This window comes from Jaculus jaculus, chromosome X (genome assembly GCF_020740685.1).
Source record: "Jaculus jaculus isolate mJacJac1 chromosome X, mJacJac1.mat.Y.cur, whole genome shotgun sequence".
Lineage (NCBI taxonomy): Eukaryota > Metazoa > Chordata > Mammalia > Rodentia > Dipodidae > Jaculus > Jaculus jaculus.
The window spans coordinates 46146047-46164424 of NC_059125.1; the positions used below are offsets into that span (position 1 = coordinate 46146047).

At 36.7% G+C, this 18378-nt stretch overlaps 1 protein-coding gene across 1 annotated transcript in view; it reads right to left on the reverse strand.

Annotated features, from left to right (window-relative positions):
* Positions 1-18378, reverse strand: part of Efhc2 (EF-hand domain containing 2) — a 195930-nt gene that overhangs the window by 108831 nt on the left and 68721 nt on the right. The window contains exons 3-7 of the mRNA XM_045140027.1: positions 15580-15730; positions 9177-9400; positions 5862-6113; positions 3126-3239; positions 2609-2747 (exon numbers count right to left, since the gene is read on the reverse strand). Coding sequence (XP_044995962.1) covers positions 2609-2747; positions 3126-3239; positions 5862-6113; positions 9177-9400; positions 15580-15730 — 880 coding nt within the window. The remainder of the gene's footprint in view (positions 1-2608; positions 2748-3125; positions 3240-5861; positions 6114-9176; positions 9401-15579; positions 15731-18378) is intronic.

Sequence of the window (18378 nt, forward strand, 5' to 3'; positions counted from 1 at the left end):
GGAAGTTAGACTAAAACGTGGAACCCTCAAGAGGACCTTAGGGGAAACACCTGAATCATAGGGCCTTGGAGAAGGAGAGATGAAGCCTAATTTTAAATTTTCCCAGTTTCTCTTTCTTCTCTGTCTTTCTCTTTTTTCTTTTCCCTTGGCTCTGGCCTGTAATTTGCAGGATGTGGATTACATCCACACTGTGCTGTTGATCAGAGAGACCTACTAGATCTCCCAAAACAAACCATAAAGATTTCTTTCAGAGCACTTGATTACCCATCAGAAGTTAATGGTAAGATATGACAGCTGAAGACACCATACGCTTGAGATCCAGAAGCTCCTAAGTGCCCATCACCGAAGTAGACTTAAAATATACCCAACATGGCTTAGGGAATTTTGTGGAAGAGGGGCAAAAAAGATTGTTAGAGCCAAAAGTTGGGGCATTTTGCACAGAGACATTGCCTGTCCCCCATAACTGGCTGCTGCCTCTATAATGCATAACCCATAATTCCCAGGGGGTTGACCTGCATCTCCAACAAGGAAGGCCTCTTCAGAAAGGGGCAGGGAGGAGGGAAATGATGGTCTCAACATGTGTTGTTTACATATTAAATATATCCACATCTAATAAAAATAAATTTAAAAAATAAAAGTAAATAAATAAATATTTTAGATGAAAAAATTGCTCTTTAATGTTAAAGGTAAACTGTTCCACTATATATATATGCATATATATCTATGTATATGTATACATACATTGTATATATATGTATGTATATATATGTCTATATATATACATATGTCTATGTATACATATATACATACACACACACACACACACACACACATATATATCTGAACTCTTTGTCCTTATATTTTATCAACATATTATATCCATTAATAAAAAATAAAGATCACATATTCAAACATTTTAAATGTCATAAATAGCTACATTTAAGTAACATGAAGTATATTAATTTAACTTTACCAAAAAAGGAAAAGTGAATGAAATACTCTCAAAGAATACTGATCCACTTCCCAACTCCACCAGAGATATAATTTCTAGTCATTTGTCACTTAAGTACACTATTAAAACTCAAAAAATACATAATAGTATCTGTTTAAAAAGATATTTTAACATGGTATAAAATATTAAAAAGTTAATGTGACTGTGAAGTGCATTATAATTCTGTACTTACATAATTTTTTCCTTTAAATGCATATTTCTATTGTAAAATGTCTGCCATTGCCTCATGTGTTTGTGATAAAGCCTCACACTTGATCCCCAGTTGGTGTGGGACCTTGGTGGAGTAAGTGTGTAACTAGGGGGTGAGGGGTGGACCTTGACAGCTGAGTGTTCATAAGGAGCTTACTTTCTAAGTCCTCCCTGCTGATAATAAGCCAGCGTCCTGCGCCTTCCATGCCTTCTCCTCTATGATGCAACTTATCCTCAAAACTATAAGGTGGAGATAAACCATTTCTTTCTATAAGCCATGCTGCTTCTGGTCAGTGTTCTGTCCCAGCAGTGAGACATTAATTGCAATATTAGCTTTAAGGCTCAAAGTCATTGTTTTAACATAATACAATAGGTCTGTAGATTAAATGAAGGAGATAGGCAGAAAGAAAGAAAGTACTAGAACAGACTCAACTGGAATGAACTATAGGGCATTTACCCAGGGACAGCTTCTTCCTCAACTCTGCATCCACTAAGCCTACTGCAGTGACCTAGAGATAGTAGGTACTTAGTAAATCACAAGTTTTCATTCTAAACTGAATTATGTTTAATGAAATAAAATTGATATCCTGAAGGAAGAAGCTGGAAATGTGGCTGAGCCTTGCCAAGTAAGGTAGAGAACATTGGCACAAAAAAATTCTCTAGAAAACTCAAGAAAGTGTACCTATGGTGTTAAACAAGAACTAGAGTAATGATTAAAGATTTCTGGCTCAACTGCCTTACCAAAACACTATTTATCTTAGTGAGGCAGAAAAGGAACTCCTGGCATCAAGAAGACACATTCAAATCTTGACTCCTCTCCTTACTGCATGATCTTAGACAAAGGAGCCTTTTTAAGGCTCAGGTTTTGTGCACAAGGTGGGTGTTCATGTGTATGGCTGCACATGTATGCATACAAAGGCCACAGGACAACCTTAGTTGTCATTCTGTAGGTACTGTCCATATCTTTTTTGAAGAAAAGTTTCTCACTAGGCTGGAATTTACCAATAAGGCTAGACTGGTTGGCCATCAAGCCCCAGGAATCCACTTGCCTCTGCCTCCTCAGTGCTGGAGTTAAAAGTGCATGCAACTGTGTCCAGCTTCTTCTTCTTCTTTTATATAAGTTTTGAAATGCTACTCATATACTCATGTTTGCAAGGCAAGCATTTTACCAACAATCTTCCTCATCTAAGCCTCAGTTTCTTTACCTCTAAAATGGGGATAATGAGCCTACCCATAAAGGACTGTTGTTGCAAATACATAAGGAAACAAATGCCTCAAAGATAACAAATGCACAATAAATGGTAGTAATTATAAGCTTAACATTTGAAACTCAAATTAAAATCTTAATTAGGGCATAAAGAATCAAAGTTTTTCAAATATTTTCTACTTGGTAGAAATATCACTTACCAATTCCATATTTTGTTTTGTAATAAGTTTTAGTATATTCATCACAGTCACAGAGGAGGACTTTTCTTCCCCACACATTGATGGTAGCTCCTATGGACAGGTCCTTGTCCGTGTAAAACTCTTGATTTATTTTTCCTAGCTAATAAAACATAGGAACATATCATTGGCACTAGGATCTTCCAAAGAATTAAATACTCTCCCAAAGGAAAAAAAAATTAAGAAAACTTCCATTATAACATTTATAACTAAATTTCATAATCAAATCAGAAAGGAACCGATGTTAATATTCTAAAGCATTGTTTTAGCATCACAGTGCTTGCACATAGCAAGGCACTGCATACATTTCTATATACATTTAAGCATGTGTATTATTGACAAATGGCATTAGAGTACATATATTTATATATTACTTGATTTCACTCATTATCTCTACAATGGAAGAATATGTAACTCATCCCACTCTTCTGGTTTCTGTGAAGTCACATTGTAAACATCTGTACAACATGAGGGTTCTCACCTCATATTTATCCAACATGTAACCATCTGATCGCCACTGTGACAGGCCACAGTACACATTGAGAACTGCTCGATCTGTTATCTGGCCTGGCTGATAGATTCCTGGAGCGCCATACTGCAAGACAAAACCAAGACAAAATGAACCCAACATGGCTCAGGGAAATTTTGCGGAAGAGGGGCGGAAAGAATGTCAGAGTCACATGTTGGGTCATGATATGCAGAGACATTTATCATACCAATAACTGTGGACTAACTCCACAATGCACGGCCCATTTACATCAACAAGGAGGGTCCAATGGGAGGGGGTAGATCATGGATGAGCCTAAACAATGGTACCAAACTGCCTGTATTTGCTGAAAAGAAAACTAATAAATTTAAAAAATTAAAATGAAAATTAAAAAAATGTGATAGATGTCTCTAAACACAAAGAGCATGTACTCAAGTAACACATGCAGGAAATATTCATTGTGGTGCTTTCCTCTACCACCCATAGGAAGTAACACATTCTATCTACTTCTTTCCCTGCTGCCACATGCCCTCCTTATGGGCTGAATCATAATCTGTATGTCCTTCACAGTCCTAATAATGACCTAACTTTCTCCAACCTCTCCATCAAACAAGTTTTCACATATTCTGCTGGTGTTTTTGAAAATGGATGTCATGTAGCCCAGGCTGGCCTTGAACTCCTGATCATTGGTGTGCCTCTACCTCCCAACTGTTGGGATAACAGGGATGTACTACCACAGCCAGCCAGCCATCCTATAGGTAACCATCTACTCAGTTCTCTACTGAAGCAGACACACCAAAACCTGTTTGGCTCATTACTTGTCTTCTATCTAGACTTACTAGCACACACCCTGGGGCTCAACCACTGTCTGAGGTTCTCCAATTTTTGTGCCAGAAGTCATTTTTCTCTTCCCCAAATGTAAACCTGCCCAAGGAACTGGACCATCTTCCAACAAACCCAGCTGTTCTCAGAACTTCAAGTGAAAACTCATCCCTTTGGATCTGTACCCAGTGAGAACCTAAACTCCTTGAAGCAGGACTTGGTCCATTTTCCTTCTCACTGTAACCCGAGGGTTGCCACACAGTGTTCAATAAATGTTTGTTGAATAAATGAATAAACTGAAGTTACTGGTATCAAGACAAACTTCAAATGTCAGGTGCAACATTATTGCATATATAATCTATTTTTTTCAAAGACATTCTAAAAATAGATTTTGCTGACATTACCTGGCCCACCTGCTAAGCATATTCCACAGTACCCTTAGGGGCAAATTTCATCTACCTCTGCCTCTAAGCAATACAGCAGGACTTCTGGCAGTAGCCACTGAGAATCTAGAAGAGCCTCCTATGAGGGCAAAATGGTTAGTAGTTGTTTGTATAAGAAATAAGTGTTATGAGTAATCTTTCCAAAAAGTTACAACTAGGGCTGGAAAGATTGCTTAGTGGTTATGGTACTTGCCTGCAAAGCCAAAGGACTTTGGTTTGATAACCCAAGACCCACGTAAACTAGATGCACAAGGGGGTGCATACATCTGGAGTTCATTGCAGTGGCTGGAAGTCCTGGAGTTCCCACTATCTCTCTCTTTTTCTCTCTCACTGTGCCTCTTTCCCTCTCTCCAATAAATAAATAAAAATATTTTGTCCAAATTAGAACTAAAATGTAACAGAACTATGAAAAAAAGTCCTTCCTATTTTTCTGCATCTTTATAAGGGTTAATAAAGAGGTCCTTACATAGTGTTTTGCTTTTTTTTTCCTTTTGTTTTTTACTCTGACATCATACTCAATCCTTACAGTTAGTTACTAGAGGGCAGCTTTATTAAACACATTTTAAAGATGGAGGAATAAGTTCAAAGAGGTTCAGTGACTTACACATGGCTATTAAGAGACATATACACAATTCTAATTCGTCTGTCTCTACCATCCCTGCTGCATCCATGTTAGTATTAGCACTCAAATGATCAACTATTTGTATAAATAAATCTAATAACTCTTTTTTTTAAATGTTATTTATTTATTCATTTGAGTCAGAGACAGTGAGTGAGTTTGGGCCTGCCTGGGCCTGCTCCACTGCAAACAAATATCTAGCTTTATGTAGATACTAGGGAATTGAACCTGAGCTTGTCAGGCTTTGCAAACAAGCACCTTTAACCACGAACCTATTTCTCCAGCCCTGACAACTCAACAGTAAATAAAATGCAAAAGCTATTACTGTCATCATCCAGTAGCTAGTTTAAGACTAGCCACTTCACTTAGAAGGGTTGCTCCTGTGCATATCCCTGTGTGTGTCTGTCTGTGTGCATATGCACACGTGGATGCTGATTCACAAGCCAGACCAACACCACAGGCTCTCTCAGTAGCCTGCAGAAGCCTTATGCCAGTGCCCATTTACAAGGTGCAAGCAATTAATGCATTTTCTAGAGAGTCCCTTGCTTTCCGTAATACTGATTAATGGTTGTAAATTCAATGAGAAATAGGTACTTTCCTTTACATATGACTCCTTTCTTTACTTGTCATTAGTCCAGAATGTTCCAACACTAATTTGCCTTATTCCCTGGCTTACTTTTACAGCAATGTCTCACTAGAGGGTACGAGGGGAAAGTTTCCCAAACACCTGCACTAGTATATGGTAATTATAATCACAGAGGCATAGAACAACTATCCAAACATTGATTCAAGTCTTCTGGCTCACAAGTACACTCAAAATGGGCTCTGTTTCCCTGTGCTACTCACCTTAGGTACCTTACCCCTCCGAAGGAATGATGTCAAAGCATCACGGCCTGAGTTGTCTGGCAATACTTCTCTAATTTCAATAGTATCATCACACAAGAAGTAATGCAGGATAAATTCCCTGCGGTCCCCAAAAAGTGAGTTTGTGTCATCCCATAGGCAGTAGAAACGCAAAACCTTCCCATCATACTGGAGGAACTGTTTGAAGGTATCAAGAGACTGATAAGGACGAAAGGGATTCACAAATTCTAGTGTCTGAAAATGGAAAAAAAATGCCAGAAATAGTTGTATATTTTGCACACTCACATGAGATTCAAGCAACCAACTGATATACAGTTATCTATATTTTTTTATATAGCATTCTGTCCAATTCTTAATATTTCAAGTGGGTATAATATAGATATGTGCATCTCTAATTGGTCTTAACCTTAATAATATATGGAAACAATTGTTAGGAAGCTTTTTATATTATACAAAACATTATTTTAATAAGTTAAATCACACTTCTGGAATTTTTTTAAAATTAACTTTTCTCAAAGCCCTAAAATTATTGTTTATGAATAGACAGAACTAATTTATGGGAAAATAAACCAAACAGTAACTGCTTCTGGATGTGGGATTTGGCCAGAAAAGGGGACAGCAGAAGACTTGACCCACAAGGTGGATAAAGAAATATTCTGAAGTAATGGAGAGATTATGTATATACATACATATTTTTTTGCAGTGGTAGGGATTGAACTTAGGACCTTGCCCGGCCCAATTTATCTTACATCTTGATTTTCATATTGGATACTCATTTGTATACAAGTTTTCAACTCAGTGACCCATATTGCTTTAAAATCCATACACCTGGCTCTGTGCTAATTATTCTTCAACTACAAAACTGTGCCTTTCTATTTGAAATGTTTAGTGGGTTAGTGGGTAGGTGGGTGTGTAGAGAGAGAAAGAGACATATATACTTCTCATACTTATATTTCTATGAAGGTAAAAGGCCAAAATATATTAATACAGTAATGGTTGTATTCCATTTAAAATTTCAGATATCAAAAACATGAATGCCCAGTGGAAAAAGGAGCAAAGCAAATAGAAAACTTGTAGTCCACACAGCAGCCCATTTCAACTGTCCTCTGCCCTAGGGAGTAGTGAGGTTCGTAGCCTTTGGTACCTTTAATTTGCATCTTCTCAACACTGTCCTGGAATATAACTGCTTCATTTCTATCTGATGTAACCAAACAACACTGTTATATAAGGATGATTCATTAGCAAAAGAGGTTATTCAAAATTGGGCTATGTAATTTTTTCTGTCAATTCCTAAATGTTCTACCTATCCAGGACAGCTGAAGTACAGTCATCCCAAGATACAAGAAAGACACAATGGCTTTCTTAAGACTCCTCAGCTTTACCCTTGACATTTAAGTGAAATTATGGGACATAAACTTTCATTAATCATAACATGCTTCTAATAAGAACTCAGAAATGCATTATTGAACATGTAGTATTAGGAATCTTTTCAGTTTAAGTTCAATAGTTCAGTTTTAACATTTCAAGGCAGCAAATATTTAAGAACTCAATGCATAAAAGTTTACATAAAAGTCTCCTATTAAATTCTTAATTTTACAAAGATTTTTATATTTACTGAAGAACGTTTTCCCTCCTAAGGGAATGTGAAAATGATTTTCCAGATCTGAAAGGAAACTGTAAAACATTTCTTGACTGTTCTTTCTATTTAATCTCAATTCCTGGAACACACTTCTTTTTCTTTATAAATCTATAAAATCTCACAGTATTCTATGCAATTTCATAAAATATAATATCATTCACAATCACTATCATATAACACCAACTGTTAGTGAATAAGTATAGTCATATGCAAAGGCGTGGTAATTTATATGCATCTACTTACTTCAGATTCTCTATGGGGGTTCTAAAGACTTTGTACTTATCACCCAGGGTATTTTAAGGAAATAAGAATGAAACCAAGCCAAAGATTTTCTTTGTACAGCAATACACGGTTTTTTTTTTTTACCTCAGCTATTCCAGGATCAATAATATATATGCTTCTCAAGAGGGTTATATATGTACAACATCAAATAATTCAGCTGGGGGTAGGAGGCAGGTATAGATCAATGATCCTACACATTGTTTTTAATGAGAAGTCAAAGAATTATATTCTAAATTTATGTTATCTTTCTGCAGGGAAATGAAATATACATATAGAAAATAGTTAAAATCAGATGAAACTAATCTATAGGAATAGAAATGAGAATAGTAGTTAATCCTTCAGTAAGGAGAGATTAATTACAAAAAAAATTCATGAGAAAATTGTTTAGAGGGATAAAAATAATGAACATTGTGGGTTTTATTTAGGTTATAAGGCTACATGCATTTCTAAAGACTCATTCAAAAGTACATTTAATGTCTGTGTATTTTATTGTTTGTAGTTATATTTCAACAGTGTAAGAGCCAGGCACTGTGGGCACACATTTGGAACCCCAATATTCAAGAAGCATGAAGATTGATGAGTTTGAGACAAGACGATGTGACAAGTGAGATAAACCAAACATAAATACATACAACTAAAATGAAAAAGGAAAACAAATGACATTGATGAAAATCAATGCAAGTAAAAAGAGACTTGCATTCTAGACCAAACAAGGGGATGGGCTAGTTACGTGACCTTCCCTGGGATACTTGCCCTTTTTGGTATTCAGATTCTTCTGGAAAATAGAAAACTGGGACCAAGGGATCATTTTCAAAACTGCCAAAAGACAACATTGTATCTTTACCTCATACATGAGGGTCAAACCTTAAAGACAGACAATCATTCTCTCATAATTGGAGACATTAGCACCGTGGCCCACTACACTCTCCCAGAGTATTTTAGTATTCAATGCTACAGAGTTCTAAGGAGGAAGAAAAGGGGTATATCCAAATCTTGGTTCTTTCAAGCCACAGTACAGAAGGCTTCCCCAGCTAGTGATAGGGCACTAAACCAGAAAAATCAAGAAATAGGGATACAACTCACATAGTGTCAGGAACGACAAAATTAAACATGGGCTCCTAGTAATCCACTCAAATAGCTCACTAAATACTATTTCCTAAAGGGAGGCTCCCCAAAAATAACAGGGGGTTGAATGGCAGGTGGCACATAGAGGAGCAAGGGAGTCATTCCTGCACTGAGGTCAGCATTCAGCCATCCCTTCCCAACCCAAAGGAGAGTATTAATTCTGGCCTCAAAAACTCCTTTGCATGGGTACTAATTCTGCAAGGAAAGGTTTCTTCTGAAAACAAGAAATCACAGACATAACAAATTCTTACCTCTCTTCGCATCTTTGTGTAAGGATCTATTGGACACACTCCAGGGGGATTCAATTTTGTTCCTATTTTCTTCAGAAAGTTCTTTGTGAATGCATCACAGTCATAAATCTTGAATTTCCGGCCATAGAATACAACGTCAATGTTGATATTGAAATGATATACATTATAAAACAGATCATCATCAGGAGGAGGGAGAGGAATTCGATGACGACGGATAGTAGTCCCTGTGGTATGAAATAAAATATAATTGTTATATTGTGGGGCTAACAGAAGTTAGGTTACATCTCAGCAAGCTTTCCTGAAACAGGATGATATGGGTAAAAGGCTTGTTCTAGGAGACAGCACTATATATTCAAACTCAAGACTCAGAAGGAGCAAAGACTTCAGAGGTCCCAGGCTGGTGGTATGTTATTTGAATTGCCTACGTGTTATTATAGACTGGACTGTAGGTGGGGAGGTGTAATTACAGTGAGCAAAATGTCACTCTGTTATGCATCTTCCTAGAATGAATAAGCTCAGTTTTAGTGACTAGCACTAAATGAGTTCACCTAAACAAGGTGTTAAGGCCTAAAAGACAAGTAATCACAGACAGGCATACACTTGGCTCAAAAACAACAACAACAACTCCCTGAAACTTAAGCTTCAGTTTGTCATGCTAGCATGATTTACAGCTTCAATAAGCATGAACAACTTTAGGTTGCTTTGAGACCTCGTGGAATCTTCTTGACTCTAACAACTTATTCTCCCCTTTCTCTGTAGCCACTACCTATCTTGACAAACTACTCTCACTAAATGAGGATTATCACAGACTTTAATTTTGGCTAGCACTCTGGACCTCAGTGTTCTAATTTCATCATATTTTTCATGTCCAACCTGTGATGCCCCTTCCCTACTGGTTAGAGACAAAGGTATCGAAGTAACATCAGCAAAGAGAATCTTCAATTTGCGCACCATTTTCCTAAGCCCCAGTTCCCCAAGAAGGTCCTGATAACGTGGTTATACACAGGTAGGATGAGAAGAGAGGAACCCTGATTTTAGGGAACCTAAACCTTCTCCAGTGAGCAGCATGTAGCCTTATTAGACTGGATAGTAAACATGTCTGCCCTCTGTGCTGTAGGTAGAAACTGCCTCTATCTTTCAATAATATAAGCAAACCTGCACTTTGTACTCAAGGGCAAAACTATCATTGTCTTTCTAAGGCTATTTGTATATGTAGATTCCCTCAAGAAGCCAGCATACAACAAAACAGTCAGTGCCTCTGCCTGTAAAATGTGCACAAATATAAGATCCCCATGGAGAATTGTCTCTCAACACCTGTAACAAGTGTAGGCCAGAGAACCCACTCAAAAGACTAGAGAGAAAGGAAGCAGAGCGACCTCAGCTGCTAAGAAGTCAGTAACAACTGACTTATATAACTTCTGTATGTAGAATAAAGATGTCAATTTATCTTTTCTTTACTGTACATAGTACTGAGATTAGTGCCTTTTCCCAAAGTCCAGAAATGCCTCAAAATTACTCATTCTTTGTTTATTAAGGAACATTTAATGAATATCTTTATGTGCCAGGAACTATGCTGGGCTCTGTTCCATTAATCCACTTATCTTTTCAATTTGTTGAGAGGGAAGTAAGTAAAATAATTTTATCTTCTTTTCTTTGTAGCAATTTTTAATTACTTGGTATATTAAGTTCAAACAATAAAACTATAAAATTAGAACCTATAAAATTAGGCCTAGAACATGTTAAATGTACTACATTAAAAACAATATAATTTACTGCAAAAATTATACTTCAATTAGCCTTTAATTCATGCCACTGAAAACACTATGCAAATTATTTAGTCATTCAAGATTAGACATTTAGAAAAAGCTGCATATTTAAGCATCTATAAAAGGATGGGCATTTCTGGTATTTTCAGGAATCGTTACTATCTCCTTGAAATACTTACATTGTGAAAGATTTTTAAATATAAAATACTTACTCAGCAGTCTGAAGCTTCTTGAAAAATCCCACCAGTATTTATATTTGTACTTCATTATAATAATTCAAATAAGCAGGTTACAGTTTTTGTTCAGGAAGACTCTGAAGTGTAATCCTATCAATTTCTAGGAATGAAGAAGTATACTACAGGGGTTTAATTTTTAATTCTTTTTAAAATATTTTTGAGTGGGGTGTGTGTGTGTGTGTGTGTGTGTGTGTGTGTACACATGAAAAGAGATTTTCTTCAATTTCACAAGGTAGGGTCTCACTGTAGCCCCTGCTGACCTGGAATTCACTAAGTAATCTCAGGTTGGCCTCAAACTCACTGCAATACACCTGCCTCTGCCTCCTAAATACTGAAATTAAAGGCACGTGCCACCACACCTTGCTTGAAGAGGGCATTTTATGTAAGGCTATGGATTGAACTTGGGTCCTCATGTTTGTACTGAAGGTTCTCTTACCAATTACCCATTTCCCCAGCAAGGCTTTTAAATCCTTATAAACACAATGATCACTATAGCCCTAGAATAGTCATGTATTTATACTTCCTCATTTAATCCTCAATACTTCCTGAGATAGGCAATATGTGAAACATGAATGCTCAGTTTATATATGAGAAAACTAAATCTAAGAGTGCCTAGGTGCCCTGCCTAAGGCCATGCCTCCCAAAATGTCTGAAGATGATTTTGAACTTATTATTTCAGACTCCAACTAAGTACCATTTTTTCCCATAGTTTTCACTGAGCTCTATCTTACCAGACATCATCCAGAAATTAAGTGAAGGAAAGCTGGAAGAGCCATAGGCGAGCTAGAACAGAAATGGGTAAGACCTGCCAGCTACTAAGAAAACAAGATAAACTGAAAATGGAGCAATTCTTTAAAAACAACAGCCTGTCACCATTGTAAGGCACATCTCCAGAAATGGCCACAAACTCTACCACAGGGCCAGCACCAGAACACTTCTGGCCCTCCCTACCCATCTTGCATATCAGTCTTCCACATAGCTTCTTTATCTCAGTACCCACATTTTTCTCACTACATGCTTCTTAAGACATCACAGAAATTCTCTTCCAGGAATGAAAAGAAGACTTGACCATCAATGGTTTGGAAAAAGAAGGCCGGACTAACAATAAACGAGCAAATTTCACTAATGGGAAATATAACATTGCCAGAAATGGTGATACATGCCTTTAATCCCAGCACTGGGGAGGCAGAGGTAGGAAGATCACTGTGAGTTTGAGGCCACCCTGAGACTACATAGTGAATTTCAGGTCAGCCTGGGCTGGATTGAGACCTTACCTTGGAATGTTTTTTTAACATAATCAAAAAACCAGTGTAGACCATTTGAAATATATAGTTGCACATAATAGTGTTTTATCATATCCCCCTAGAATCTCTAAATCATATCATCTGGGGACTATAATATCTTTGGGATGTATTTGTGCATAGTCTTCTAATATAAATGCAGAACCTCTATCAGCAGGAGTTTGTTCTGGAATATCAAAGAAATGGGCAAGATGCCATGTTTTTGGCCCACATTTAATGACAGTGAAAGTCATTAAGGTAGAAAAAATACTACAAGTTGATAAAAACAACAAAATCACCATATCTTCCCTTTAAATTTTCAGGTGATTATTTTCTTAATAATTTGTTTCCGCAAAACAGAATGGGACACACATGCACACATCAGGTGCTTGCTTTCCAGCTTGTTTTCGTCTTATATGACATCTCTCTTTCTTTTTAAGATCCCTACTATGCAAGCTTTAAGTTTCTAACATTTCCCTGTGGTGAAGATCAAAGTTGCCACAGATCTATTTATGCTTAATGTATTTTTTATGACATTCAGTTTGGATTTGCCTTATATTTTGCTTATTAACACTTAATTCAAGGTATTTTTTGGGAATGGACCTCCCAGATATAAGACTCCAATGTTTTTTCTTTCTTATAATTTTAAGTATGTTTACTTCATTTAACATTGCACACCTATGGTAAACAAGGTCAGGTTTGAAATGAATTATTTCTTAAGTGAATTAATATAAAAATGTGATGGCCCCCATGTGTCTACTAAGTTTATATACTAAAATACTAGGAAATTGATTGCTGTAGTTACCTTCTCATTGCTAGGATAAAGCACCTGACCAAAAGTGGCTGATGGAAGGAATGGATTTATGTTGGCTTACAGTCTCAAAGTGAAGCTCCATGATGGCAAGGTAAAGATGGCACAGCAGAGGCTGGACATCACTTACTTGCCAACATTAGGTGGATAATAGAAGTGGAAGAGTGAGCCAAGCTCTGACCCAAAGCCTGCCACAAAAAACACACCTGCTCTAGCAAGGCTCCTCCTCACAATTTGCTATCAGTTGGTTAGCAAGCATTCAAAACACAGGAACTTGATGGGGACATCTAATTTCAACCACCACATTCTGCCCTGGCCAACATGAACTGATGACCATCTATGATATAAAATTCAGTACATTCAATCCAATCTTTACAAATGCCAATAGTTTTATTTTTCAACCCCAATGCTATTGAAATATCCCCATAGTCCAAGGTCTTTTAACCATGAGCTATAAAACCAAAAAGACACAATGGCACAAAGTAAACATTCACACTGAAAAAGACAGATGCTTATAAGATCAAGGACTTTTATTTTTAAAGGGCAAGTATTTTTTTTAATGGAATGGCTTCATTGTGTCTGATGTTTAAGATGAAGAATTTGGAGCTAGTCCCCATTGCTAAGTGTTTGTTGAATACTTACTCTGGGCCAAGTATTATACACCTCAGAGCTAGAAATTTCTCCTTATGGACATGAATTCTGACCTTTACATCCCCTCCAAAAATAAGGTCACCTTCCATAATATACTCAGCCAAAGACATTTACAAAGCACATTTGAGTCTTCCTATTACAAATATATTTTTACATTGCTTGATATTACACATGACAAGTTGTCAGTCCTTTCACTATCATGGTTTCTGTCCCCTGAAGGCACCTGAATTCAACTTCATGCCAAGGAATAGGCCTACAGCACAAGTGAAACAATCAGTTACCTCCATCAGTCACTTTTCCCATATTTTAACAATGCAGCTACCATTAACTTCTCTGTTGGTCATATAGCAGAGTTAACTCTTCTCTATGGCTGAAGTAGAGGGGAGGGACTGGCATGTATGAACTAACAAAGGACTCTTTTGAGATATTATGATGGTTAATTTTGTCTAGTAGATGGAGAAACATCTAGAAAATTAGTAAAACAAATTTTTGGTGTGTCTGCATTTCTACAAAGATTAGATCATGAGGGCTCCAAGTTAATGAATAGATTAATCTAGGCTTTAATGTAATGGATGATTGATCCATTTATTGATTTAAAACTTGAATAGACTATTTTGGAGATAGCAGTATGGTAGACAGAGGGTCATGATTGGAGGAAGTAGGCCACTGGGGGCATATCACTGGGGGCTGTTTCTTGCCCTGATCCCTAAATGTTACTGATCTTTATGCTTCCTGTTCATCATGATGTCAGCTACTCTGATACACCCCACCTCCACAATGCTGGACTGAAAACTGTAAGAAAAATAATCTTTCGTAAGTTGTTTCTATCACAGCAATGATAAAACTGACTAACACAGGTACCATTAAAGTTTTGATACTAACCATAAACAGAGTGAATAATATAAGAATGAGAAGCAGTAGGATGAAACAAATGGCAGTACATTTATGGGGAAAAAAGAAATAACAACATAGAAGCAGAGAGGAAAAGTTTTTTCTCCCAAAGATGTTGTGAAGTGATAGCAATGAGACAAAAGTGTTTGAAGACAAAGTAAAAGATGTAAGAGAGTTTGCTCACACTAGAGCAACACTATAAAGGGAGGACAGAAATGGCTAATATTTAGTTGTAAAGGTTAGAAATCTGGTAAGACACTATGAATAACTATAGGCTATGTTTATACTCACCATTTACATAAGTCAAGATTCCTAAGTTTAAGTATGAAGCATTCTAGAGAGCAAAAGAAAGACAACATATAAAGGTAGACCTTAGGACTAAGGAGGATGGCTCAGTGGACAAAGCACTAACCACTCAAGCCTGAGTGTCTAAGTTTGATCCCTTCCAGGCCACAGGTAAAGAAACCAGAAACTGTAGAGGGTTTCTGTAATATCAGCATGATAACAGCAAGATGGGAAGCAGAGACAGGAAAATTTCCCAGAAGCTCAAGCAGGAAACAACAACAGCACTGCAAGGATCCAGAGAGAGAGAGAGAGGCATACCTCAAATGAAGTGACAACAAACTCGAACGTTGTCTGCTGACTTCCATCCACAGGCCATGGCATTCTCATACAAACAAAGACATGTACACACATGCATGCACACAATTAAAAAAATAAAGGCAAAAATTAGTCGCAGAAGAGCCACATGCAGCTTTAAATAGATACCGGGAAGCAGTCCGCTATTGTACACTTCTGGTTCATCTACTTGAATGGTGCCATCTTCAATGTAGAAATAGATTTTATAATATCTTATTCTATAGTCTTCTTCCCTTTTATCAGGTAGTTCATCTTCCAAATAGGCATCAAAACATAATACCTGTTGGAAATTACAAAAAAAAAAAATCAGCAAACTTAAAATCAATAAAGCTGTACAATTTGTGCTAGTGTAAAGATATATGGAAAGATCCCCACAACATTATATATGTATACATGTGTGTATACATGCATATATATATATATGTATATTTATATAAATATATATACACACACATACAGACACATAAATACATACATACATACACACACACATTAGCAAAGAGAATGGATATACAATCTAGATTACAGGATATAAATATTACTTTGCTTTGATCCCCATCTGGTTGGAATAAGGAAATTATATTTAAGCAATCAACTCACCTTTCAGCTCTACCATGAAGTAAAGTATTGCCTGTCTTCAGCATTTCATAGTGGGTTTCAAAATATATGTTAGAGGCACAACATACTTCTTAGATGATGAACAAGGTTATGTTTTATTTTGTTTCTATAAAAATTAACATAAATCTACCTAGGTTCATGGATAAAATTATCCTAATTCTTGGTCTTAGTTAATTGTTTGCCTAGAGGCAATACAAAAATACAGATCTGAGGGTCTTACAAAGCATGGAGATCCAAATACTTCTCTAGGAAGCTCAAATAGCCTAGCTCAATGCTTGACCTAGACATCCTGTGCAGGCGTGGGGAGGACTAGCAAGGATTCTAAAGTGGTCACTGTAAAAATCAGAGATGGTAAAAAATATTTTGGAAGAACTTCTTTAACTACTTTTTAAGATTCTGTTTCTCAGCAAGAAAAACAAATCTTAATTTCCCCCATGTTGAAGCAGTTTACTGAGTGCCTCTCTTGGAATATGAGATGTAATATTTTTTTGGGTGTGTGTGAGGGGTACCTTGTACTACAAAGAGTATGTATCTTTAACCTTTGAAATCACTGTCAAAAGATGACCTTCTCACACAGAGAACATGAGATCAATGGTGGGAATGGTTTTTTATATTGTGATTTTAAGCTTGACCTGAACATAGACTCATTGAGAGTTCCATTTAAATACTCCTTTTGTCTCTTACTTTTGCTCAGTTTTTTATAACTGATGTTACAAAGTTAACTGTGCATATGATGTAACACCAGGGATATTCAACATAGACAACATGCATATCAACCTGTACATTTCAGAGGTGGCCATTCTAATTAAGAATATACATTGGAGGGCTGGGGAGATGGCTTAACAGTGAAGGCACTTGCCTACAAAGCTAGCGGTCCCAGGTATGATTCTCCAAGACTCATATAAGCCAGATGTACAAGGTGGTGCATGCACCTGGAGTTTGTTTGCAGAGGCTGAAGACCCTAGTGTGCCCATTCTCTATTTCTCTCTCTCCCTTTCTCTCTCTGAAGATAAATAAATAAAAATAAACTTTAAAAAACTTAAAAATAAGAATATATATTTGACTTTATCAAATTTTTATCAGAAGCTCACTCATTAAAAGTAGTTAACATAATGCCTAATTAACATAAGATTTGTTAATTACTATAAATGAGATAAGAAATGAGTTTTAGTGAAATGATTGTATTCAAAATGCATGCAATCAGTCCCCACTATTGGTCAGGCATGGTGGCACTTACCTATGTTCCCAGCTACTCAGGTGGAGACTAAGGCAGGAAGGTTACAAGTTTAGGCCATTTTGGGCAACTTGTAAAGGTCCTATCTCAAAACAACATTAAAAAGAGGATCAAGGATGCATACAACTCAAGTGACAGACCACTTCTATCATGTACAAGGTCTTGAGGTCAATCTTCTATTGTAGTTACTACTAACAAGTAAACAGTGCACTTATAGCAACAGGCTCTAAGAACCTGGTATTCACATGGATCCATCTTCTTCAAAACCGCACCTTTGGCTTCATTTCAACATGGTCCATATTCAGTGGCTTTTTGGGGAACTCACTGAATCAACCTCAGTCCTACAACATTTTTATAGTTGTGTTGACAATTTCAGGTACAGTGACACTGAGACACTGAAGGGGTATAGGAGTTTTCCTTCTACGGTGCTGAAAATACTTTAGAATTAGAGATATCGTGAATGTATTAAATGTCATTGAGTTGCCCAGTTTAAAATAGTTAATGAATAACATTTGTTACCCAAATTTTATCTCAATTATAAAACATTACACACTAAATTGTGCTGGACACTTTAAAATAGTCTTTTGTCAAGTGAATTATGTCTCAATAAAAGTGAAGTAAGGATTGTGAGTCTGCCTGGCAGAACAATGAGCAGGAGTTCAGAGCTTTCAACAGGGGCAGCATTCAAGATGAGCCTTTTTACTTTTGCAATAAGGCAGGAAACTGTAAAGAAAATATGCCTAGCTCTTACCCATCCCTATGTGTTGAATCCTACTGGTATATATATTTGTAAATGACTCATCTAGCATAGATCAGTAGACAACAATTATCATGTATGTAATCAGTGAAATATCTATCAAATGATAAATCTAAAAAGAAAAAATATACTGAGTGGACCTAAAGAATAAAAAAGAAAGTCATGATTCTAGGCTGAGCATGCCTATATCCAGAAGCAGGCTAGACTGGTTATGCACGTTCTGGTCCCTTGACAATACAGGGCTACACAGGTGAGTGCTGCTCTCCATTTACTAGGAGAAGCTTTATTTAGAGGGTGGATGCGATTACTGGGAAGACTC